The sequence below is a fragment of the Dendrobates tinctorius genome, unplaced genomic scaffold (assembly GCF_039654945.1).
Source record: "Dendrobates tinctorius isolate UK_male_01 unplaced genomic scaffold, ASM3965494v1 ptg000231l, whole genome shotgun sequence".
In the NCBI taxonomy this organism is placed as follows: Eukaryota; Metazoa; Chordata; class Amphibia; order Anura; family Dendrobatidae; genus Dendrobates; species Dendrobates tinctorius.
Genome location: NW_027361898.1, coordinates 1,933,122 through 1,957,867, shown reverse-complemented (window position 1 = coordinate 1,957,867; position 24,746 = coordinate 1,933,122). Strand labels below are relative to the sequence as shown.

At 52.3% G+C, this 24,746-nt stretch overlaps 1 protein-coding gene across 1 annotated transcript in view; it reads right to left on the bottom strand.

Moving 5' to 3' along the window:
• Positions 1 to 647: 647 nt before the first annotated feature.
• AIF1L (allograft inflammatory factor 1 like) overlaps positions 648 to 24,746 on the bottom strand; it is an 83,509-nt gene continuing 59,410 nt past the window's right edge. Inside the window, exon 6 of the mRNA XM_073555937.1 lies at positions 648 to 1,002. Coding sequence (XP_073412038.1) covers positions 915 to 1,002 — 88 coding nt within the window. The 3' untranslated portion in view covers positions 648 to 914. The remainder of the gene's footprint in view (positions 1,003 to 24,746) is intronic.

Here is a 24,746-nt window from a genome sequence, read left to right as displayed (position 1 = left end):
CCAAGATCACGGGAATGAGGGCCACTATTATATGCGGGAATGTTTAGTCCTCTGTTGGGGTCTTCACTGCTGTGTATTTGGGGGGCTAGCTGAGGTCAGGGCCTCATTGCTGTTGTGCCCCGTCAGCTATTTCTCGACCCATCTATTATAAGATTGGAGAAGTCCCTCATGAGTATTGCTCAATATCCCACTTCCACTTTACAGCTCTCTGCACTCAGCGGACACAGAGGAAACGATGCGGTGATCAGTCCTATGCCAAGAGAGAGGGAAGTGAGCCAGGCAGGGACAAAAGGGAACTACAACCCCCATCTTCCCACACTATCCAGATCCTGGCGGCCACACTGCAAACACTCCAGTCACTGTAGCCGGTAATGGTCTTTCCACCCCTCCCTGCCTCCTACGTCTCACACCTGAGGGTTTGTTACAGTGGATCAGACTGAGAGATGAGCATAGAGCTGCCATTCTACAACTGAGTGACGCCTCCATAGATGTTATGTTGTATGGATGTAGATCTGCGTTCTAGAGAACCACCTCTGCTTGCTGAAGACGCAAACTAATATCGCACCGCTGACAGACGGACGTGTAAGGGCAGGCTTATGGAGGCTGACAGCAAGCAGACATCTTGTAATAAAGACTCAGACTCTGAATCGCATAGACAGCTCTTTACAAAATGTACAATATCACGATACGACGACGAGGCGGGAAATAAAATAACCACAACATTGCTCTAACACCGCGGTCCAGGCCGCACGCCGAGAGCTGGTGCTGCTCTATGTACAGAGGAGTGAGGCTGCGGCAGCGGTAACATTACATTATAGACCAGTCCGGCTGGGGACGGCGTCTGGAATCGTTGGAAGGCACGTGCTGGTCACAGTCGTTGGTCAGAGTTGGCTTTAAGCTCGGAGGCCATCACTTCATGGGAGGCTCCGGATGTCTCTTCTGGGAGGGAGGCCCATGGGCTTTAGGGGGGATTCATTGGCTTTTCCTTCAAACATCATGATGCTGGAAAGACAGAAAAAGTGTTGAATGTTAGAAACCTCAACCCCCAATCAGCAATGATAAAACAGGTGGCGCCCTGGTGTCTTACAGGAGGGGCCCCTCTCCTTCTTGTGTTCCCCGTTTTTTATACATTACCAATGGGACTCCTGTCCTCTGTTTATCCCCCATCTATTTTACATTGCAGGAGGGGCCCCTCTCCTCCATGTGCCCCCACTCTCTTTTACATTACAGGTGGGGCCCCTCTCCTCCATGTGCCCCCAGTCTCTTTTACATTACAGGTTGGGCCCCTCTCCTCCATGTGCCTCCAGTCTCTTTTACATTACAGGAGGGGCCCCTCTCCTCCATGTGCCTCCAGTCTCTTTTACATTACAGGAGGGGCCCCTCTCCTCCATGTGCCCCCAGTCTCTTTTACATTACAGGTTGGGCCCCTCTCCTCCATGTGCCTCCAGTCTCTTTTACATTACAGGAGGGGCCCCTCTCCTCCATGTGCCCCCAGTCTCTTTTACATTACAGGTTGGGCCCCTCTCCTCCATGTGCCCCCAGTCTCTTTTACATTACAGGTGGGGCCCCTCTCCTCCATGTGCCCCCAGTCTCTTTTACATTACAGGTGGGGCCCCTCTCCTCCATGTGCCCCCAGTCTCTTTTACATTACAGGTGGGGCCCCTCTCCTCCATGTGCCCCCAGTCTCTTTTACATTACAGGAGGGGCCCCTCTCCTCCATGTGCCTCCAGTCTCTTTTACATTACAGGAGGGGCCCCTCTCCTCCATGTGCCCCCAGTCTCTTTTACATTACAGGTTGGGCCCCTCTCCTCCATGTGCCCCCAGTCTCTTTTACATTACAGGTGGGGCCCCTCTCCTCCATGTGCCCCCAGTCTCTTTTACATTACAGGTGGGGCCCCTCTCCTCCATGTGCCCCCAGTCTCTTTTACATTACAGGTGGGGCCCCTCTCCTCCATGTGCCCCCAGTCTCTTTTACATTACAGGAGGGGCCCCTCTCCTCCATGTGCCTCCAGTCTCTTTTACATTACAGGAGGGGCCCCTCTCCTCCATGTGCCCCCAGTCTCTTTTACATTACAGGTTGGGCCCCTCTCCTCCATGTGCCCCCAGTCTCTTTTACATTACAGGTGGGGCCCCTCTCCTCCATGTGCCCCCAGTCTCTTTTACATTACAGGAGGGGCCCCTCTCCTCCATGTGCCCCCAGTCTCTTTTACATTACAGGTTGGGCCCCTCTCCTCCATGTGCCCCCAGTCTCTTTTACATTACAGGTGGGGCCCCTCTCCTCCATGTGCCCCCAGTCTCTTTTACATTACAGGTGGGGCCCCTCTCCTCCATGTGCCTCCAGTCTCTTTTACATTACAGGAGGGGCCCCTCTCCTCCATGTGCCCCCAGTCTCTTTTACATTACAGGTTGGGCCCCTCTCCTCCATGTGCCCCCAGTCTCTTTTACATTACAGGTGGGGCCCATCTCCTCCATGTGCCCCCAGTCTATTTTACATTACAGGAGGGGCCCCTCTCCTCCATGTGCACCCAGTCTCTTTTACATTACAGGTGGGGCCCATCTCCTCCATGTGCACCCAGTCTCTTTTACATTACAGGAGGGGCCCCTCTCCATGTGCCCCCACTCTCTTTTACATTACAGGTGGGGCCCCTCTCCTCCATGTGCCCCCAGTCTCTTTTACATTACAGGAGGGGCCCCTCTCCTCCATGTGCCTCCAGTCTCTTACATTACAGGTGGGGCCCCTCTCCTCCATGTGCACCCAGTCTCTTTTACATTACAGGAGGGGCCCCTCTCCTCCATGTGCCTCCAGTCTCTTTTACATTACAGAAGGGGCCCCTCTCCTCCGTGTGCCTCCAGTCTCTTTTACATTACAGGTGGGGCCCCTCTCCTCCGTGTGCCTCCAGTCTCTTACATTACAGGAGGGGCCCCTCTCCTCCATGTGCCCCCAGTCTCTTTTACATTACAGGAGGGGCCCCTCTCCTCCATGTGCCTCCAGTCTATTTTACATTACAGGAGGGGCCCCTCTCCTTCATGTGCCCCCAGTCTCTTTTACATTACAGGAGGGGCCCCTCTCCTTCATGTGCCCCCAGTCTCTTTTACATTACAGAAGGGGCCCCTCTCCTCCATGTGCCTCCAGTCTCTTTTACATTACAGAAGGGGCCCCTCTCCTCCATGTGCACCCAGTCTCTTTTACATTACAGGTGGGGCCCCTCTCCTCCATGTGCCCCCAGTCTATTTTACATTACAGGAGGGGCCCCTCTCCTTCATGTGCCCCCAGTCTCTTTTACATTACAGGAGGGGCCCCTCTCCTTCATGTGCCCCCAGTCTATTTTACATTACAGGAGAGGCCCCTCTCCTTCATGTGCCCCCAGTCTCTTTTACATTACAGGAGAGGCCCCTCTCCTTCATGTGCCCCCAGTCTCTTTTACATTACAGGAGGGGCCCCTCTCCTTCATGTGCCCCCAGTCTCTTTTACATTACAGGAGGGGCCCCTCTCCTCCATGTGCCCCCAGTCTATTTTACATTACAGGTGGGGCCCCTCTCCTCCATGTGCCCCCAGTCTATTTTACATTACAGGTGGGGCCCCTCTCCTCCATGTGCACCCAGTCTCTTTTACATTACAGGTGGGGCCCCTCTCCTCCATGTGCCCCCACTCTCTTTTACATTACAGGTGGGGCCCCTCTCCTCCATGTGCCCCCAGTCTCTTTTACATTACAGGAGGGGCCCCTCTCCTCCATGTGCCTCCAGTCTCTTTTACATTACAGGTGGGGCCCCTCTCCTCCATGTGCACCCAGTCTCTTTTACATTACAGGAGGGGCCCCTCTCCTCCATGTGCCTCCAGTCTCTTTTACATTACAGAAGGGGCCCCTCTCCTCCGTGTGCCTCCAGTCTCTTTTACATTACAGGTGGGGCCCCTCTCCTCCGTGTGCCTCCAGTCTCTTACATTACAGGAGGGGCCCCTCTCCTCCATGTGCCCCCAGTCTCTTTTACATTACAGGAGGGGCCCCTCTCCTCCATGTGCCTCCAGTCTATTTTACATTACAGGAGGGGCCCCTCTCCTTCATGTGCCCCCAGTCTCTTTTACATTACAGGAGGGGCCCCTCTCCTTCATGTGCCCCCAGTCTCTTTTACATTACAGAAGGGGCCCCTCTCCTCCATGTGCCTCCAGTCTCTTTTACATTACAGAAGGGGCCCCTCTCCTCCATGTGCACCCAGTCTCTTTTACATTACAGGTGGGGCCCCTCTCCTCCATGTGCCCCCAGTCTATTTTACATTACAGGAGGGGCCCCTCTCCTTCATGTGCCCCCAGTCTCTTTTACATTACAGGAGGGGCCCCTCTCCTTCATGTGCCCCCAGTCTATTTTACATTACAGGAGAGGCCCCTCTCCTTCATGTGCCCCCAGTCTCTTTTACATTACAGGAGAGGCCCCTCTCCATGTGCCCCCAGTCTCTTTTACATTACAGGAGGGGCCCCTCTCCTTCATGTGCCCCCAGTCTCTTTTACATTACAGGAGGGGCCCCTCTCCTCCATGTGCCCCCAGTCTATTTTACATTACAGGTGGGGCCCCTCTCCTCCATGTGCCCCCAGTCTATTTTACATTACAGGTGGGGCCCCTCTCCTCCATGTGCACCCAGTCTCTTTTACATTACAGGTGGGGCCCCTCTCCTCCATGTGCCCCCAGTCTATTTTACATTACAGGAGGGGCCCCTCTCCTCCATGTGCCCCCAGTCTCTTTTACATTACAGGAGGGGCCCCTCTCCTCCATGTGCCCCCAGTCTCTTTTACATTACAGGAGGGGCCCCTCCTCCATGTGCACCCAGTCTCTTTTACATTACAGGAGGGGCCCCTCTCCTCCATGTGCCCCCAGTCTCTTTACATTGCAGGAGGGGCCCCTCTCCTCCATGTGCCCCCAGTCTCTTTACATTACAGGAGGGGCCCCTCTCCTCCATGTGCCCCCAGTCTCTTTTACATTACAGGAGGGGCCCCTCTCCTCCATGTGCCCCCAGTCTCTTTTACATCATCGGTGGGGCTCCTGCCTTCTGTGTGTCCCTCAGCTCTTTTACAGATGAGACCCCTTTCTCCATTAGTTCCCCTGCAGACTTGTAGAAATGACGCCCTCTCCCCTTCAGCTCTCCTAAATCTCCCTTAGCAGTCTGTAGCAAGTGCTGAGTCATAATATGCTTATTACAGTGGGGGGTGTAATTCATGTATATTCTGTGGGTATTTTTTCATTGGACATTCAAGTGAATTCACAGAAACCAGAACATTGTGTTACTACTAAACCAGAAGAAACTCGTGAATGTTTGGATGGCGCCACCTTGAGGCCCGGAGAACAAGAAAAACTTAATTAGGGTATATGCCCATTGCCCACGATCTGGAAATAGCAGCACTTTGATCGCAGTGTATTTTGCGTCCAAAATGCTAAGTTCAATCATGCAGTGAAATCCGCATGTGTTCTTTGAACAATGCAGATTTACCGCATTCTGTTGTGGAAATTTCTCTTGTGGAGATAGCGTAAAATTGCCATGCTGCGACTCGTAAACCTACACAATGTATTAGTGTACGCAGTGTCAATTAGAAGCACAGTGGGCACGGGATTTTTTATAAATCCTATCCACTGTGCTTGTACTTTACAACTCAGCGTTTTGGGCATAGGTGGACGCAGGTGAGCTGCATCCAAAACGCTGCTATTCCTGATCATGGGCACGTACCCTTAGTGGCTGATGCTCCATGTGCAATATATTCAGATAATGGTAATTTATCCATGCACTACCAGTAATGACCAGCAGATGGCAGTGCTGCTCCTCTAGTGCTGTGCAGACACCTGTACCAGAGGAGAGACCGATGTGCTGCAGAGTTGTATGTAATCTCTTTCTCTCTGTTATCAGCCATTTTGGACTGCGGAGAGGCTAATTGTACTAAATTGTCCTACTGTCTATTGCTCTCTATTATTCTTTTCAGGAGAGCCAATTTGAAGTGTTTTACAATAGGGTGAGTGACAGGAAGAAACCTCCCTGCCCCTATGACAACTACATATCTCTGTGTGACAAACATGAGACGCTCCGACTTCAGTGGCACTTTATCCATAAGCTTCAGGGTGTAATTATCTACTGTTGTGTGTCTGGGATTAGCAGCAATCAGGACCTGCCTCTGTTTTATATGATACACAGGAGCGTCTCAGGGGTGCGGATTTATATACAGGGAGCACATCATAGACGAGAGGTCCCCAATAATGAGAGAGGCCAATATATCACACAGATGATAAAATAGCCCGAAGTAGCTGATAACGGAATAACGCACTGCTCAAAAAAAATACAGGGAGCACGTAAACAACAGAATATAACTCTAAGTAAATCAAACTTCTGTGAAATCAAACTGCCCACTTAGGAAGCAACACTGTTTGACAATCAATTTCACATGCTGTTGTGCAAATGGAATAGACAACAGATGGAAATTATTGGCAATTATCAAGACACCCTCAATAAACGAGTGGTTCTGCAGTTGTGGACCACAGACCACATCTCAGTACCAATGCTTTCTGATGTTTTGGTCACTTTTGAATGCTGGTTGTGCTTTCACACTCGTGGTAGCACGAGATGAACTCTACAACCCACACATGTGGCTCAGGTAGTGTAGCTCATCAAGGATGGCACATCAATGCGAGCTGTGGAAATAAGGTGTACTGTGTCTGTCAGCGTAGTGTCCAGAGGCTGGAGGCGCTACCAGGAGACAGGCCAGTACACCAGGAGACGTGGAGGGGGCCGTAGGAGGGCAACAACCCAGCAGCAGGACCGCTACCTCTGGCTTTCTGCAATCAGGAACAGGAGGAGCACTGCCAAAATCCTGCAAAATGACCTCCAGCAGGCCACAAATGTGCATGTGTCTGCACAAACGGTTAGAAACCGACTCCATGAGGATGGTCTGAGTGCCCCACATCCACAGATGGGGGTTGTCCTCACAGCCCAACACCGTGAGGCTCTCCAAAGAAATGCCACCCCAACCCACACCACTACTGACCCACTGCACCTATCCTACAGTCACCTCTCCCCAGTAATGGCTGATAACAGGGAGTAATAGATTGTACTCACCGGTCCTAGTGTCTCCTCTCCCCAGTAATGGCTGATAACAGGGAGTAATAGACTGTGCTCACCTGTCCTACAGTCACCTCTCCCCAGTAATGGCTGATAACAGGGAGTAATAGATTGTACTCACCGGTCCTAGTGTCTCCTCTCCCCAGTAATGGCTGATAACAGGGAGTAATAGACTGTGCTCACCTGTCCTACAGTCACCTCTCCCCAGTAATGGCTGATAACAGGGAGTAATAGATTGTAGTCACCTGTCCTACAGTCTCCTCTCCCCAGTAATGGCTGATAACAGGGAGTAATAGATTGTAATCACCTGTCCTACAGTCACCTCCCCCCAGTAATGGCTGATAACAGGGAGGAATAGATTGTAGGTCTTTTTTTATTATTATAAAATCCTTCACGACGTTACAAATAAAACACAACAGAACAAACATAGAACAAAAACTCCAATCAGAAACAATATGACAAAATCAGACACAAACACAAAGAAATAAACCAGAAATGGAAACAATAAGGGAAATTATCGACCTACAAAACGGGAAAAGAAAATTAAATTAAAGAAACAAGAAATTAAAAACTAAAAAAAAAACGAAAAAGGAACAAAATTACAATAATTACACCAGCACCCCCTTAAAATAATAAATAAATAAAATCATGTAAAACCCCCGACCCAGCTCCATTCACACTATTATATACAACCCTGAACTACATTTACACCGTCCTATATACAATACTATATACACTATATACAATATAAACATATGACACCAGTCTGAATATTGTACAAGACACACCTAATACCCTCTGGTCCCACTGCCTTACCTCACAGCCTCCCCCTTACACCGCCACATTCACACTTACGACAAACCTAATTACAAACATAGTATAGAAAATTAACAATATTTATATATTTTTTTTTTCCTTTTATTTTTTTTTTATTTTTTCCTTTTTTTGGGATTTTTTTTTTTTTTTAACACTATATATAAAACACACATCTACTCTATCTATCCCACCACCCCTGATCCAGCTCTGGCCACAAAGTTCAGGATTTCTCCGAGCTAGGATCAGGCCCCAAAGTTTTTCCCCAGGCGGGGCCTGGACCAGGCCAGATCAGTCTCTTATCACCGCTGTTGAAAACCCCCCATCCCCCCAATCCCCCCACCCAACCTAACTAAGACCCTCTATTATACACAATATATACAATACATACATTACACTATATACAATATATACATAAACCAACATTACAGAACATAACCTACGTACTCACCACTTAAGGCTCAAGTTCGATGCTTGCAAACCTTCTATTCAGGAGACTGAAATTCAAAACAAAACTCTAGAGTGAAAAGGCATCAGCCCACCACCAGGATATAGGAGTACTAACGGACTAAGGCACCCCGAAGGAGAAACCCCTCCAGAGATGGGCCGCCCTCCGGGCACCCAGTCTTTCATACTCCAGAGAACGGACCTTCACCAGGGCACCTAGGATGCTGCTATAAACTTCGTCTACACGGAGGATTTTACTCTGCGTCGAAACTAAAACTCGTGCGTTCCACGTGAAGTACCTGACCACTGCGCTGACTATAAATAAAGTGACTCTGTCCCTTCTCCCGAGGTCTCCGAACGCTCCATAGGCCCACTCGGCATAGGACAGAGTAGCCAGCCGCAGCCAACCAATGGAAGCTCCCACCCTGTTGTACACCTCTGTATTAAAGGGACAATGAAGCAGGAAGTGCTCCATGCTTTCCAGCATGTTAGCACAAGCCTCACGGGGGCAATTCCTGTCCTCGGAGCTCCTGTACTTCAGATTGTCCCTCACATACAACTTACCTTGGAAGCAGCGCCAAGTCAAGTCCCAGTACTTCTTGGGGATCCTATTAGAATTTAACAAACTCAACCCAACCTCTAGATCCCGACTTGGGCAGTCCTTGAGGACCAATGGACTCTGAAAATGCGAAAGCAAGACCCGCATGTCGAGGAGTTTCCTCGGGAGGGACCTCACCTCCCACATTCCCAGACCCCACCGGCGCATCATCTTCAGAACCGGGGTAACATAAGCCGGGAGATGCCCATGCGGTGTGCGAAGATCCTTCAATCTTCCCCCTGTCTCCCATTCCTGGAAGAAAGGCTGAAACCATCCCTTGCAGGAGAATACCCACGGAGGAGCCCTCTCTTTCCAGAGGTTTGCCACGTTGACCTTCAAAAAGGTGTTCACTAGGAACACCACGGGGTTCACCATATTCAACCCCCCTAGTCTCCTCGTGCGGTAAGTGACCTCCCGCTTGACTAGGTTCAGTCTATTCCCCCATAACATCTGAAAGAACAGACTGTAGACCCGAGTCCAGAGAGGCTCTGGCAAGACACAGACGCTGCCCAGGTAGATTAGTAAGGGGAGCAGGAAAGCTTTGCACAGGCCAACCCTTTCCCTCAGGGTCAAAGACCAACCCTTCCATTGGTCCACTTTTTGAGCGACACCTTTGATTCTGCCTTCCCAGTTTTTCGTGGGGTAATCACCCTGACCAAATTCGATGCCTAGGACTTTGGCGTGTTCTTGGGGTTCGGGGAGGGTGTCCGGAAGATCAAACCCGGGATCCCCGCCTCCCAGCCAGAGACTCTCACACTTGCCCTGGTTGACCTTGGACCCGGAAGCCTCCGAGTAGCTCTCCACTTCTGACATCACCACCATCGCCTCCTCTCGCGAAGAAACAAAAACGGTGACATCGTCCGCGTAGGCCACTACCCTCAGGATAGCCTCTGGCGCCACCCCGCCCATCCCCACCCCCGCCAACGGTCCACACTCGATCCTTCTGAGGAAGGGATCGATCGCAAACGCGTACAGCAATGGGCTAAGAGGGCAGCCCTGACGGACACCAGATCCTACCCCGAAAGGTTGTCCAATCCACCCATTTACCAGAGGGAAAGTCTCAGCCCCAGCGTATAAGGTCTTAAGCCAGTCCACAAACCCCCCAGGCAGACCGTACCTCAAAAGAGTGGACCAGAGGTACTCGTGGTCAACCCGGTCAAAAGCCTTTGCCTGATCCAGGGTCAGCAGGAACCCCTTCCAAAGGCCCGCCCTGCCTTGCTCCACGGCCTCTCGGACACCCAGAACAGCACTGAAAGTGCTACGGCCAGGAACGCAACAGTTCTGAGCCTCTGAAAGCAGCCGCGGCGCAAACTTCACCAGCCTGTTGAAAAGTATCTTAGCCAAAACCTTCCTGTCCACATTGAGAAGTGCTATGGGACGCCAATTCTCAATGCGTGACGGATCCTTACCCTTTGACAAAATGATCAAAGCTGACCTCCTTAATGATCTCGGCAGGGTGCCCGAGGAGAGACACTCATTAAACACCTGAGTCAAGAGGGGAACCAAGGAGTCCCTAAAGGTCCTAAAGAACTCGGATGTTAAGCCATCCGGACCTGGTGATTTTTTGGGCCTGAGCCCATCGATCGCCAGTCTCACTTCCTCTTCTTTGATCGCTTCTGCCAAAACGTCCAGCGAGAGGTCAGCCCCTGGCTCCGGAACAGCTTCAGCCAGGAAAGCCGACATCCTGTCACGATCCAGTTCCCTCCTTCCCAAGAGGTGTGAGTAGTATGAACTGACGACCTCCAAGATCCCTGATCTGGACCTCTTCAAGGATCCCGTACTGTCCATCAGCCCCGTCACTATCTTACTATTCACTGACATCTTGCAGCTTCTGTAAGGGTCGGGCGAGTAGTACTTCCCGTAGTCCCTCTCAAAAACCAAAGATGCGTGCCTATCGTACTGACACCTCTTCAGCAAGGACTTCACACCGGAGATCTCCTCGCGGCTACCTCCAGTCGAGACAAGATGCTCGAGTCTCCTCCTCAGGCTCTGATACAGGCGATCCCTGTTCAGGCTTCTGAGGTTCGAGAGTTGCCGGAAGAATTTCGCCACCCGATGTTTGAACATCTCCCACCACTCTGACTTAGTGTTACTTAGGCCCAGCAGCGGTACCTGGCTCTGAAGAAAATCCTCAAAAGACCGTCTTACAGCTTCTTCCTCAAGGAGTGATGAATTCAGCTTCCAATAACCTCTTCCCATCCTAGGAGTCTCTGTAACGTTCAGAGAAAACATAATCAAACAGTGGTCGGAGAACTCCACCTCCACAACCGACAACGGCGAGGAGACGGCTTCCTCCTTCAAATAAAACCTATCTATCCTAGACCTGCACTGACTACCTCTAAAAAAGGTGAATCCCGTGCTGCCTGTGTTTTGCCGGATGTGGACATCCACTAGGCGTGCCTCACTTACTATCCTGTTTAGCGCGACGCAATCATAAGTCAGCCGGTCCCCAGAACCTCCTCTATCACAGGGTCTCGTGACGTTGTTGAAATCCCCTCCAAAGACCACCTGCCGACTTGAAAATAAGAAAGGTTTGATCTTCATGAAGAGACATTTGCGGTCCCACTTGGATTGGGGACCGTAGATGTTAATGAGCCGAAGCTCCTGTCCCCCCATGGAGACATCTAGGATCAAGCATCTCCCCATTTCTAATTCAATTAATCGTCTGCATTCAACCGCTGCGGTCTTAAAAAGGACCGCCACACCGCTATACGGCTCGGCCGCAAGAGACCAGTAGGAGGGCCCATGCCTCCACTCCCTCCTTGCTTTATGCATGGTTGATAGGTCAGTCAACCTGGTCTCCTGCAAAAACAAAATGTCGGCATCAAGTTGGCCGAGAAAATGAAAGGCCGTGTACCTTGCCGCTTCTGACTTTATGCTGGCAACATTAATGGTTGCCAGCGTCAACGGTGTGGGTGCCGCCATCATGATTGATTGGATTAGATAGCCTTTTTCTTCCCACCCCCAACAGCTTCACCCTCTTCCTCAGACAATGATGAGCTTTTAGTGCGCTTAAGACACACAGACTCATCCATTCTCTCCTTACATACACTCTGGCCCTTGTCTGGTGGTCCCGAGGTAGTCCCCCCCCCAGAGGGCCCTTTAATTGCTCCCTGACAAGAAGACTCAGCGACCCCCTGAGCCCCAACATTCCTGTCCGCTACCTCCGGCTCCGGGCCCCTGTCCTCCCCCTCTGCAGGGGAGTCCTGGAGGGCCCCGAACCGGTTGGAGAGATCCACCAGAGGGGGGGCGGCTGGACCTTCCAATGGCACCTGGATCAGGGCCAGAGAATCAGAGGGGTCGCACTCCAGAGCGGAGGCTCGAGACCCGGACCCACTCCTACCCTTGGTTGTTTTCCGGTTACCCTTTTTCCTTTGTTGTGACCATTCCCCCTCTCCCTCATCCAGACTGTCACCGGATGAGGGTTCCTGGGAGGACATGGCGTCTGCCTGCTCCTCCCTTTCAAGTCTCCTGACTTCCTCACTCAATTCGCTGTCTTTAGGATCCTCAGCTGCAAGTGAAGTACCTGGGTCAGGGTTTAGGGTCATTACTCCCTGCCCCCTGTTCCCATGGCGTTGCTCCTGCCGCCTGATGTTGGATGGCGGCAGCTTGCTCCTCACCGGTTCCCTGCCTCCTCCGCCCCTACTGGTCCTTTCACCGGCAAGATTAGTCCCGGCTTTCGCCTGTCCCGCACTCGCCGCTTTCAGGACTGCATTGGCAAAGGAACGCGGACAGCGACTGAATGGATGACCGAGGTCACCACACAAGTTACACCTAATCCTGCCACAGGTAGCAGCGAGATGGCCAAGGTCCCCACACAGTGCGCACTTCTGGGTGGTACACTGCGCACTGAAGTGTGTGGGGCTGCCGCACCTGTGACAGACCTTAGGCTGCCCCTGGTAGAAAATCAGGATCCTGTCGCTCCCTAAAAATGTAGAGGAAGGTATATGGGTAACAGTGTTTCCTGAAACCTTCAATTTCACCATGAAGGTCCAGGCCCCTGACCAGATACCATGGTCGTCGCGGGTCTTCTCAGGAATGCCGACGATGTCGCCATATCGACCAATCCAGGTGGAGATGTCCATGCAGGAAAGTGACTCGTTACTGGTCAAAACGGTCACCTTCCTGACCGAGTTCTGGCGGGATATTGCGACAGGGACGAAACCTTGCCATTCGGGGCGACCCCGAGCCAGCTCATGGCGAGACCAAAAAAGCTCAAGGCCCTCCGGTCTCACGAAGCTGACATCGAAGTAGGAGGTCCCATAGGGATGGATCAAGGCAAAGATGTCGTATGCCGCGAAGCCCATCCCCAGCAGGAGCTCAGCAACCTTTGACCGATCAGGACAGGCATCCTTGCTTACCCACTGGAGACGGGCCACGTTCCTACGGTTACTCCTCTGCCCCGGTGTCGGCAGAGACCAGACAGTCTCTGCCCCTCTATCTCGGAAGGCGGAAAGACCGTGTCTCTCTATCCAGAAAGACAGATCAACCTCCCTCCCCTCTACATTGATGGAACTCTCCCCTTTCTTCAGGGCGTCCAGGAAGCGCTGCTGCAAGTCACCGTCCTCGGGGCCACCAGACAAGGGCGCACTACTACCCCCAGCAGTGACAGCCCCCGAATAGCTAGGGGCTGAAGCCCTCGCCACCGCTGGGGGGGCAGTGGGACCACTACCTACTTCCCCTCCACCAACACCAGTGCTGCTCTCCTCATTCACTCCACCAATACTCCCATCATTTGCGGCACCACATCTCCTATCATTCACTCCACCACCTGTCCCATCATTCACTCCACCAATACTCCCAACGTTTGCGGCACCACAACTCCCATTATTCACTCCACTACTACTCCCATCATTCACCCCATTACCACTGTTCTCTGCACCTTCCACAGTCACCTCCATTCCCTCCTCCCTTGTGTCTGCAGTCTCTGCACTCACACCTGCTGGGTCGGGGGAGCGGTGCAGCACCACACCCGTTTTAATTAGCTCAGTGCGGACATTGTGCAGTTCTTTTGGAGCACTGTGCCCCTTATTGTTCTGGGCTGCCTGCCCTGTAGCCACAGACTTCGGGGTGCTAGTATCACATTTAGGGGCATGCTGTCCCCCCCGTCACAGCAGAGCGCACAGTGTTCATTGCTGATAATGTTCCCTGCTTTTGCTGTGTATTTCTTTTTTCCCGTGGCTCTGTCTCAGCTGCGCGCCTCCTCTCCTCTGTTGAGGCGCACTGCGCCCCTGTCACAACAGTGCGCCCCCCTTTCGCCGCACCATGCTCCTCGGCCCTGCCCCCCACAGCCCCAGCGTCGGCCGGCGCAGCTGCAGTGAGCAGGGATGGAGTCTGCCCACACCGTCCCCCTTTCGCAACGGCGTGGACATCCCCCCCGCTCTCCTCGGCCCCGGTGATAACCGGCTTAGCCGCAGCAGGCAGGGAGGGAAACTCCACGGGGTCCCCTATGTCCGGCGCCGTGAGTACCTCCACAGCCTCACCCCCTGCACTGTTCCCCGCACAGACGGCAGCATTGCGGGACGTCCTCCTCCTCTCCCCACCTTGCCTATGCCCCGGACCCACTGCAGAGCCCGTGCTTTTAGGTTTGGTGGGGTTTACACAGGAGGTGGTAGGTGTAACATCAGACATTGGTACATATCTGTAACTCACCACCTCCTGTGTCATCTTTTTTTTTCTTCCTCCTCTTTTTGGTCTCCTCCGCTGGCTCGTCCTCCCCGAAGGAGAATGTGGTCAGGTCCACAGGAGACTCCAGCTCTCTGATCTCCCTCAACAGACCGCACTCCTCCTCTTCCTCCGCTGACATTCCAGCATGGGTTGTCGGAGTCCTCTGCCGTGCTGGGAGGCCGCTTCCTTGCTGGCTCTGCGACTCTTTCTCCCGGCTTGTTCCAGCACGAGAGACTCCAGCCACGACTTCATCGTCCTCCTCCTCCTCGCTTAGGACGCCGGCTGGCAGTTCTCCTGAGGTATTTAACCCCTTCATTTCAGAGAACCGCCGCTGGTTCTTAAACCTCTCCAGGAAGGGACCTGCGCTTTTCTCAATCCCCTCCCGGAGGAGCACTAACCGGACCACCTCATCTCTGAGGGCTTTAAACCTCTGGGAGGTCGCGGGTCTTTCCTTGTTAGAGGCACGGGTGTTCAGGATCCGTGCCTCCCGCAGCTGCTCCTTCAGCCCGGTCAGTGCTTTGCCGGCGTCCTCGTACTCTCGCAACATGGCGACCACTCGGGAGGAGAAGGAGCTCGTGGACTCGCTGGAGGTCATCTCGCCCCATGATGTTGCTGGGCTCTTCTTCCTGGGGCCTGGGGTGCCTCTGTCTCCCTCTCTGGGCGGACGATGAGCCGTCTCGGGGTTGGAGTAGGTGGGTACGGTCTTTCTCATCCGACCAGATCTCCTCACGCCCTCCTGGGCCGGTTGCTGCTGCTCTCTGTCCCCCGCCGGCACAGACCGGGGAACAGAAGCCTGGGAAGCCATGCCTGGCTCCCAGGAAGCCTGCCTCTCCCTGGGGAGAAGAGAGGCAGACTCTGGGCCTCCTCCTGGAAGTCCTGGAGCTCACAAGACAGGTGCTGCTCTCAGCAGGGTGTGACTGATTGTGGGCACCTGTCCTACAGTCTCCTCTCCCCAGTAATGGCTGATAACAGGGAGTAATAGATTGTAGGTCTTTTTTATTATTATAAAATCCTTCACGACGTTACAAATAAAACACAACAGAACAAACATAGAACAAAAACTCCAATCAGAAACAATATGACAAAATCAGACACAAACACAAAGAAATAAACAAGAAATGGAAACAATAAGGGAAATTCTCGACCTACAAAACGGGAAAAGAAAATTAAATTAAAGAAACAAGAAATTAAAAACTAAAAAAAACAAAAAAAGGAACAAAATTACAATAATTACACCAGTACCCCCTTAAAATAATAAATAAATAAAATCATGTAAAACCCCCGACCCAGCTCCATTCACACTATTATATACACCCCATGAACTACATTTACACCGTCCTATATACAATACTATATACACTATATACAATATAAACATATGACACCAGTCCGAATATTGTACAAGACACACCTAATACCCTCTGGTCCCACTGCCTTACCTCACAGCCTCCCCCTTACACCGCCACATTCACACTTACGACAAACCTAATTACAAACATAGTATAGAAAATTAACAATATTTATATATTTTTTCCTTTTTTTCCTTTTATTTATTTTTTTTTTTACTTTTTCCTTTTTTTGGGTTTTTTTTTTTTTTTTTTTAACACTATATATAAAACACACATCTACTCTAACTATCCCACCACCCCTGATCCAGCTCTGGCCACAAAGTTCAGGATTTCTCCGAGCTAGGATCAGGCCCCAAAGTTTTTCCCCAGGCGGGGCCTGGACCAGGCCAGATCAGTCTCTTATCACCGCTGTTGAAAACCCCCCATCCCCCCAATCCCCCCACCCAACCTAACTAAGACCCTCTATTATACACAATATATACAATACACTATATACAATATATACATAAACCAACGTTACAGAACATAACCTACGTACTCACCACTTAAGGCTCAAGTTCGATGCTTGCAAACCTTCTATCCAGGAGACTGATATTCAAAACAAAACTCTAGAGTGAAAAGGCATCAGCCCACCACCAGGATATAGGAGTACTAACGGACTAAGGCACCCCGAAGGAGAAACCCCTCCAGAGATGGGCCGCCCTCCGGGCACCCAGTCTTTCATACTCCAGAGAACAGACCTTCACCAGGGCACCTAGGATGCTGCTATAAACTTCGTCTACACGGAGGATTTTACTCTGCGTCGAAACTAAAACTCGTGCGTTCCACGTGAAGTACCTGACCACTGCGCTGACTATAAATAAAGTGACTCTGTCCCTTCTCCCGAGGTCTCCGAACGCTCCATAGGCCCACTCGGCATAGGACAGAGTAGCCAGCCGCGGCCAACCAATGGAAGCTCCCACCCTGTTGTACACCTCTGTATTAAAGGGACAATGAAGCAGGAAGTGCTCCATGCTTTCCAGCATGTTAGCACAAGCCTCACGGGGGCAATTCCTGTCCTCGGAGCTCCTGTACTTCAGATTGTCCCTCACATACAACTTACCTTGGAAGCAGCGCCAAGTCAAGTCCCAGTACTTCTTGGGGATCCTATTAGAATTTAACAAACTCAACCCAACCTCTAGATCCCGACTTGGGCAGTCCTTGAGGACCAATGGACTCTGAAAATGCGAAAGCAAGACCCGCATGTCGAGGAGTTTCCTCGGGAGGGACCTCACTTCCCACATTCCCAGACCCCACCGGCGCATCATCTTCAGAACCGGGGTAACATAAGCCGGGAGATGCCCATGTGGTGTGCGAAGATCCTTCAATCTTCCCCCTGTCTCCCATTCCTGGAAGAAAGGCTGAAACCATCCCTTGCAGGAGAATACCCACGGAGGAGCCCTCTCTTTCCAGAGGTTTGCCACGTTGACCTTCAAAAAGGTGTTCACTAGGAACACCACGGGGTTCACCATATTCAACCCCCCTAGTCTCCTCGTGCGGTAAGTGACCTCCCTCTTGACTAGGTTCAGTCTATTCCCCCATAACATCTGAAAGAACAGACTGTAGACCCGAGTCCAGAGAGGCTCTGGCAAGACACAGACGCTGCCCAGGTAGATTAGTAAGGGGAGCAGGAAAGCTTTGCACAGGCCAACCCTTTCCCTCAGGGTCAAAGACCAACCCTTCCATTGGTCCACTTTTTGAGCGACACCTTTGATTCTGCCTTCCCAGTTTTTCGTGGGGTAATCACCCTGGCCAAATTCGATGCCTAGGACTTTGGCGTGTTCTTGGGGTTCGGGGAGGGTGTCCGGAAGATCAAACCCGGGATCCCCGCCTCCCAGCCAGAGACTCTCACACTTGTCCTGGTTGACCTTGGACCCGGAAGCCTCCGAGTAGCTCTCCACTTCTGACATCACCACCATCGCCTCCTCTCGCGAAGAAACAAAAACGGTGACATCGTCCGCGTAGGCCACTACCCTCAGGATAGCCTCTGGCGCCACCCCGCCCATCCCCACCCCCGCCAACGGTCCACACTCGATCCTTCTGAGGAAGGGATCGATCGCAAACGCGTACAGCAATGGGCTAAGAGGGCAGCCCTGACGGACACCAGATCCTACCCCGAAAGGTTGTCCAATCCACCCATTTACCAGAGGGAAAGTCTCAGCCCCAGCGTATAAGGTCTTAAGCCAGTCCACAAACCCCCCAGGCAGACCGTACCTCAAAAGAGTGGACCAGAGGTACTCGTGGTCAACCCGGTCAAAAGCCTTTGCCTGATCCAGGGTCAGCAGGAACCCCTTCCAAAGGCCCGCCCTGCCTTGCTCCACGGCCTCTCGGACACCCAGAACAGCACTGAAAGTGCTACGGCCAGGAACGCAACAGTTCTGAGCCTCTGAAAGCAGCCGCGGCGCAAACTTCACCAGCCTGTTGAAAAGTATCTTAGCCAAAACCTTCCTGTCCACATTGAGAAGTGCTATGGGACGCCAATTCTCAATGCGTGACGGATCCTTACCCTTTGACAAAATGATCAAAGCTGACCTCCTTAATGATCTCGGCAGGGTGCCCGAGGAGAGACACTCATTAAACACCTGAGTCAAGAGGGGGACCAAGGAGTCCCTAAAGGTCCTAAAGAACTCGGATGTTAAGCCATCCGGACCTGGTGATTTTTTGGGCCTGAGCCCATCGATCGCCAGTCTCACTTCCTCTTCTTTGATCTCTTCTGCCAAAACGTCCAGCGAGAGGTCAGCCCCTGGCTCCGGAACAGCTTCAGCCAGGAAAGCCGACATCCTGTCACGATCCAGTTCCCTCCTTCCCAAAAGGTGTGAGTAGTATGAACTGACGACCTCCAAGATCCCTGATCTGGACCTCTTCAGGGATCCCGTACTGTCCATCAGCCCCGTCACTATCTTACTATTCACTGACATCTTGCAGCTTCTGTAAGGGTCGGGCGAGTAGTACTTCCCGTAGTCCCTCTCAAAAACCAAAGATGCGTGCCTATCGTACTGACACCTCTTCAGCAAGGACTTCACACCGGAGATCTCCTCGCGGCTACCTCCAGTCGAGACAAGATGCTCGAGTCTCCTCCTCAGGCTCTGATACAGGCGATCCCTGTTCAGGCTTCTGAGGTTCGAGAGTTGCCGGAAGAATTTCGCCACCCGATGTTTGAACATCTCCCACCACTCTGACTTAGTGTTACTTAGGCCCAGCAGCGGTACCTGGCTCTGAAGAAAATCCTCAAAAGACCGTCTCACAGCTTCTTCCTCAAGGAGTGATGAATTCAGCTTCCAATAACCTCTTCCCATCCTAGGAGTCTCTGTAACGTTCAGAGAAAACATAATCAAACAGTGGTCGGAGAACTCCACCTCCACAACCGACAACGGCGAGGAGACGGCTTCCTCCTTCAAATAAAACCTATCTATCCTAGACCTGCACTGACTACCTCTAAAAAAGGTGAATCCCGTGCTGCCTGTGTTGTGCCGGATGTGGACATCCACTAGGCGTGCCTCACTTACTATCCTGTTTAGCGCGACGCAATCATAAGTCAGCCGGTCCCCAGAACCTCCTCTATCACAGGGTCTCGTGACGTTGTTGAAATCCCCTCCAAAGACCACCTGCCGACTTGAAAATAAGAAAGGTTTGATCTTCAAGAAGAGACATTTGCGGTCCCACTTGGATTGGGGACCGTAGATGTTAATGAGCCGAAGCTCCTGTCCCCCCATGGAGACATCTAGGATCAAGCATCTCCCCATTTCTAATTCAATTAATCGTCTGCATTCAACCGCTGCGGTCTTAAAAAGGACCGCCACCCCGCTATACGGCTCGGCCGCAAGAGACCAGTAGGAGGGCCCATGCCTCCACTCCCTCCTTGCTTTATGCATGGTTGATAGGTCAGTCAACCTGGTCTCCTGCAAAAACAAAATGTCGGCATCAAGTTGGCCGAGAAAATGAAAGGCCGTGAACCTTGCCGCTTCTGACTTTATGCTGGCAACATTAATGGTTGCCAGCGTCAACGGTGTGGGTGCCGCCATCATGATTGATTGGATTAGATAGCCTTTTTCTTCCCACCCCCAACAGCTTCACCCTCTTCCTCAGACAATGATGAGCTTTTAGTGCGCTTAAGACACACAGACTCATCCATTCTCTCCTTACATACACTCTGGCCCTTGTCTGGTGGTCCCGAGGTAGTCCCCCCCCCAGAGGGCCCTTTAATTGCTCCCTGAGAAGAAGACTCAGCGACCCCCTGAGCCCCAACATCCTTGTCCGCAACCTCCGGCTCCGGGCTCCCGTCCTCCCCCTCTGCAGGGGAGTCCTGGAGGGCCCCGAACCGGTTGGAGAGATCCACCAGAGGGGGGGCGGCTGGACCTTCCAATGGCACCTGGATCAGGGCCAGAGAATCAGAGGGGTCGCACTCCAGAGCGGAGGCTCGAGACCCGGACCCACTCCTACCCTTGGTTGTTTTCCGGTTACCCTTTTTCCTTTGTTGTGACCATTCCCCCTCTCCCTCATCCAGACTGTCACCGGATGAGGGTTCCTGGGAGGACATGGCGTCTGCCTGCTCCTCCCTTTCAAGTCTCCTGACTTCCTCACTCAATTCACTGTCTTTAGGATCCTCAGCTGCAAGTGAAGTACCTGGGTCAGGGTTTAGGGTCATTACTCCCTGCCCCCTGTTCCCATGGCGTTGCTCCTGCCGCCTGATGTTGGATGGCGGCAGCTTGCTCCTCACCGGTTCCCTGCCTCCTCCGCCCCTACTGGTCCCTTCACCGGCAAGATTAGTCCCGGCTTTCGCCTGTCCCGCACTCGCCGCTTTCAGGACCGCATTGGCAAAGGAACGCGGACAGCGACTGAATGGATGACCGAGGTCACCACACAAGTTACACCTAATCCTGCCACAGGTAGCAGCGAGATGGCCAAGGTCCCCACACAGTGCGCATTTTTGGGTGGTACACTGCGCACTGAAGTGTGTGGGGCTGCCGCACCTGTGACAGACCTTAGGCTGCCCCTGGTAGAAAATCAGGATCCTGTCCCTCCCCAAAAATGTAGAGGAAGGTATATGGGTAACAGTGTTTCCTGAAACCTTCAATTTCACCATGAAGGTCCAGGCCCCTGACCAGATACCATGGTCGTCGCGGGTCTTCTCAGGAATGCCGACGATGTCGCCATATCGACCAATCCAGGTGGAGATGTCCATGCAGGAAAGTGACTCGTTACTGGTCAAAACGGTCACCTTCCTGACCGAGTTCTGGCGGGATATTGCGACAGGGACAAAACCTTGCCATTCGGGGCGACCACGAGCCAGCTCATGGCGAGACCAAAAAAGCTCAAGGCCCTCCGGTCTCACGAAGCTGACATCGAAGTAGGAGGTCCCATAGGGATGGATCAAGGCAAAGATGTCGTATGCCGCGAAGCCCATCCCCAGCAGGAGCTCAGCAACCTTTGACCGATCAGGACAGGCATCCTTGCTTACCCACTGGAGACGGGCCACGTTCCTACGGTTACTCCTCTGCCCCGGTGTCGGCAGAGACCAGACAGTCTCTGCCCCTTTATCTCGGAAGGCGGAAAGACCGTGTCTCTCTATCCAGAAAGACAGATCAACCTCCCTCCCCTCTACATTGATGGAACTCTCCCCTTTCTTCAGGGCGTCCAGGAAGCGCTGCTGCAAGTCACCATCCTCGGGGCCACCAGACAAGGGCGCACTACTACCCCCAGCAGTGACAGCTCCCGAATAGCTAGGGGCTGAAGCCCTCGCCACCACTGGGGGGGCAGTGGGACCACTACCTACTTCCCCTCCACCAACACCAGTGCTGCTCTCCTCATTCACTCCACCAATACTCCCATCATTTGCGGCACCACAACTCCCATCATTCACTCCACCACTATTCCCACCATTCACTCCACCACCTGTCCCATCATTCACTCCACCAATACTCCCAACGTTTGCGGCACCACAACTCCCATTATTCACTCCACTACTACTCCCATCATTCACCCCATTACCAGTGTTCTCTGCACCTTCCACAGTCACCTCCATTCCCTCCTCCCTTGTGTCTGCAGTCTCTGCACTCACACCTGCTGGGTCGGGGGAGCGGTGCAGCACCACACCCGTTTTAATTAGCTCAGTGCTGACATTGTGCAGTTCTTTTGGAGCACTGTGCCCCTTATTGTCCTGGGCTGCCTGCCCTGTAGCCACAGACTTCGGGGTGCTGGTATCATTTTTTGGGGCATGCTGTCCCCCCGTCACAGCAGAGCGCACAGTGTTCCTTGCTGATGATGTTCCCTGCTTTTGCTGTGTATTTCTTTTTTCCCGTGGCTCTGTCTCAGCTGCGCGCCTCCTCTCCTCTGTTGAGGCGCACTGCGCCCCTCTCACAACAGTGCGCCCCCCTTTCGCCGCACCATGCTCCTCGGCCCTGCCCCCCACAGCCCCGGCGTCGGCCGGCTCAGCTGCAGTGAGCAGGGATGGAGTCTGCCCACACCGTCCCCCTTTCGCAACGGCGTGGACATCCCCCCCGCTCTCCTCGGCCCCGGTGATAACCGGCTTAGCCGCAGCAGGCAGGGAGGGAAACTCCACGGGGTCCCCTATGTCCGGCGCCGTGAGTACCTCCACAGCCTCACCCCCTGCACTGTTCCCCGCACAGACGGCAGCATTGCCGGACGTCCTCCTCCTCTCCCCACCTTGCCTATGCCCCGGACCCACTGCAGAGCCCGTGCTTTTAGGTTTGGTGGGGTTTACACAGGAGGTGGTAGGTGTAACATCAGACATTGGTACATATTTGTAACTCACCACCTCCTGTGTCATCTTTTTTTTCTTCCTCCTCTTTTTGGTCTCCTCCGCTGGCTCGTCCTCCCCGAAGGAGAATGTGGTCAGGTCCACAGGAGACTCCAGCTCTCTGATCTCCCTCAACAGACCGCACTCCTCCTCTTCCTCCGCTGACACTCCAGCATGGGTTGTCGGAGTCCTCTGCCGTGCCGGGAGGCCGCTTCCTTGCTGGCTCTGCGACTCTTTCTCCCGGCTTGTTCCAGCACGAGAGACTCCAGCCACGACTTCATCGTCCTCCTCCTCCTCGCTTAGGACGCCGGCTGGCAGTTCTCCCGAGGTATTTAACCCCTTCATTTCAGAGAACCGCCGCTGGTTCTTAAACCTCTCCAGGAAGGGACCTGCGCTTTTCTCAATCCCCTCCCGGAGGAGCACTAACCGGACCACCTCATCTCTGAGGGCTTTAAACCTCTGGGAGGTCGCGGGTCTTTCCTTGTTAGAGGCACGGGTGTTCAGGATCCGTGCCTCCCGCAGCTGCTCCTTCAGCCCGGTCAGTGCTTTGCCGGCGTCCTCGTACTCTCGCAACATGGCGACCACTCGGGAGGAGAAGGAGCTCGTGGACTCGCTGGAGGTCATCTCGCCCCATGATGTTGCTGGGCTCTTCTTCCTGGGGCCTGGGGTGCCCCTGTCTCCCTCTCTGGGCGGACGATGAGCCGTCTCGGGGTTGGAGTAGGTGGGTACGGTCTTTCTCATCCGACCAGATCTCCTCACGCCCTCCTGGGCCGGTTGCTGCTGCTCTCTGTCCCCCGCCGGCACAGACCGGGGAACAGAAGCCTGGGAAGACATGCCTGGCTCCCAGGAAGCCTGCCTCTCCCTGGGGAGAAGAGAGGCAGACTCTAGGCCTCCTCCTGGAAGTCCTGGAGCTCACAAGACAGGTGCTGCTCTCAGCAGGGTGTGACTGATTGTGGGCACCTGTCCCACAGTCTCCTCCCCCAGTAATGGCTGATAACAGGGAGTAATATATTGTAGGTCTTTTTTATTATTATAAAATCCTTCACGACGTTACAAAATAAAACACAACAGAACAAACATAGAACAAAAACTCCAATCAGAAACAATATGACAAAATCAGACACAAACACAAAGAAATAAACCAGAAATGGAAACAATAAGGGAAATTCTCGACCTACAAAACAGGAAAAGAAAATTAAATTAAAGAAGAAAAAAAAAAAAAAAAAAAAAACGAAAAACGAAAAGGAACAAGATTATCATATTTACACCAGCACCCCCTTAAAATAATAAATAAATAAAATCATGTAAAACCTCCGACCCAGCTCCATTCACACTATTATATACAACCCTGAACTACATTTACACCGTCCTATATACAATACTATATACACTATATAAATATAAACATATGACACCAGTCCGAATATTGTACAAGACACCAGAACACACCTAATACCCTCTGGTCCCACTGCCTTACCACACAGCCTCCCCCTTACACCGCCACATTCACACTTACGACAAACCTAATTACAAACATAGTATACAAAATTTATATATTTTTTCCTTTTATATTTTTTTTTTTCTTTTTTTTGGGGAGTTTTTTCTTTTTTTTTTTTTTTTACACTATATATAAAACACACATCTACTCTAACTATCCCACCACCCCTGATCCAGCTCTGGCCACAAAGTTCAGAATTTCTCCGAGCTAGGATCAGGCCCCAAAGTTTTTCCCCCAGGCGGGGCCTGGACCAGGCCAGATCAGTCTCTTATCACCGCCGTTGAAAACCCCCCATCCCCCCAATCCCCCCACCCAACCTAACTAAGACCCTCTATTATACACAATATATACAATACATACATTACACTATATACAATATATACATAAACCAACGTTACAGAACATAACCTGCGTACTCACCACTTAAGGCTCAAGTTCGATGCTTGCAAACCTTCTATTCAGGAGACTGAGATTCAAAACAAAACTCTA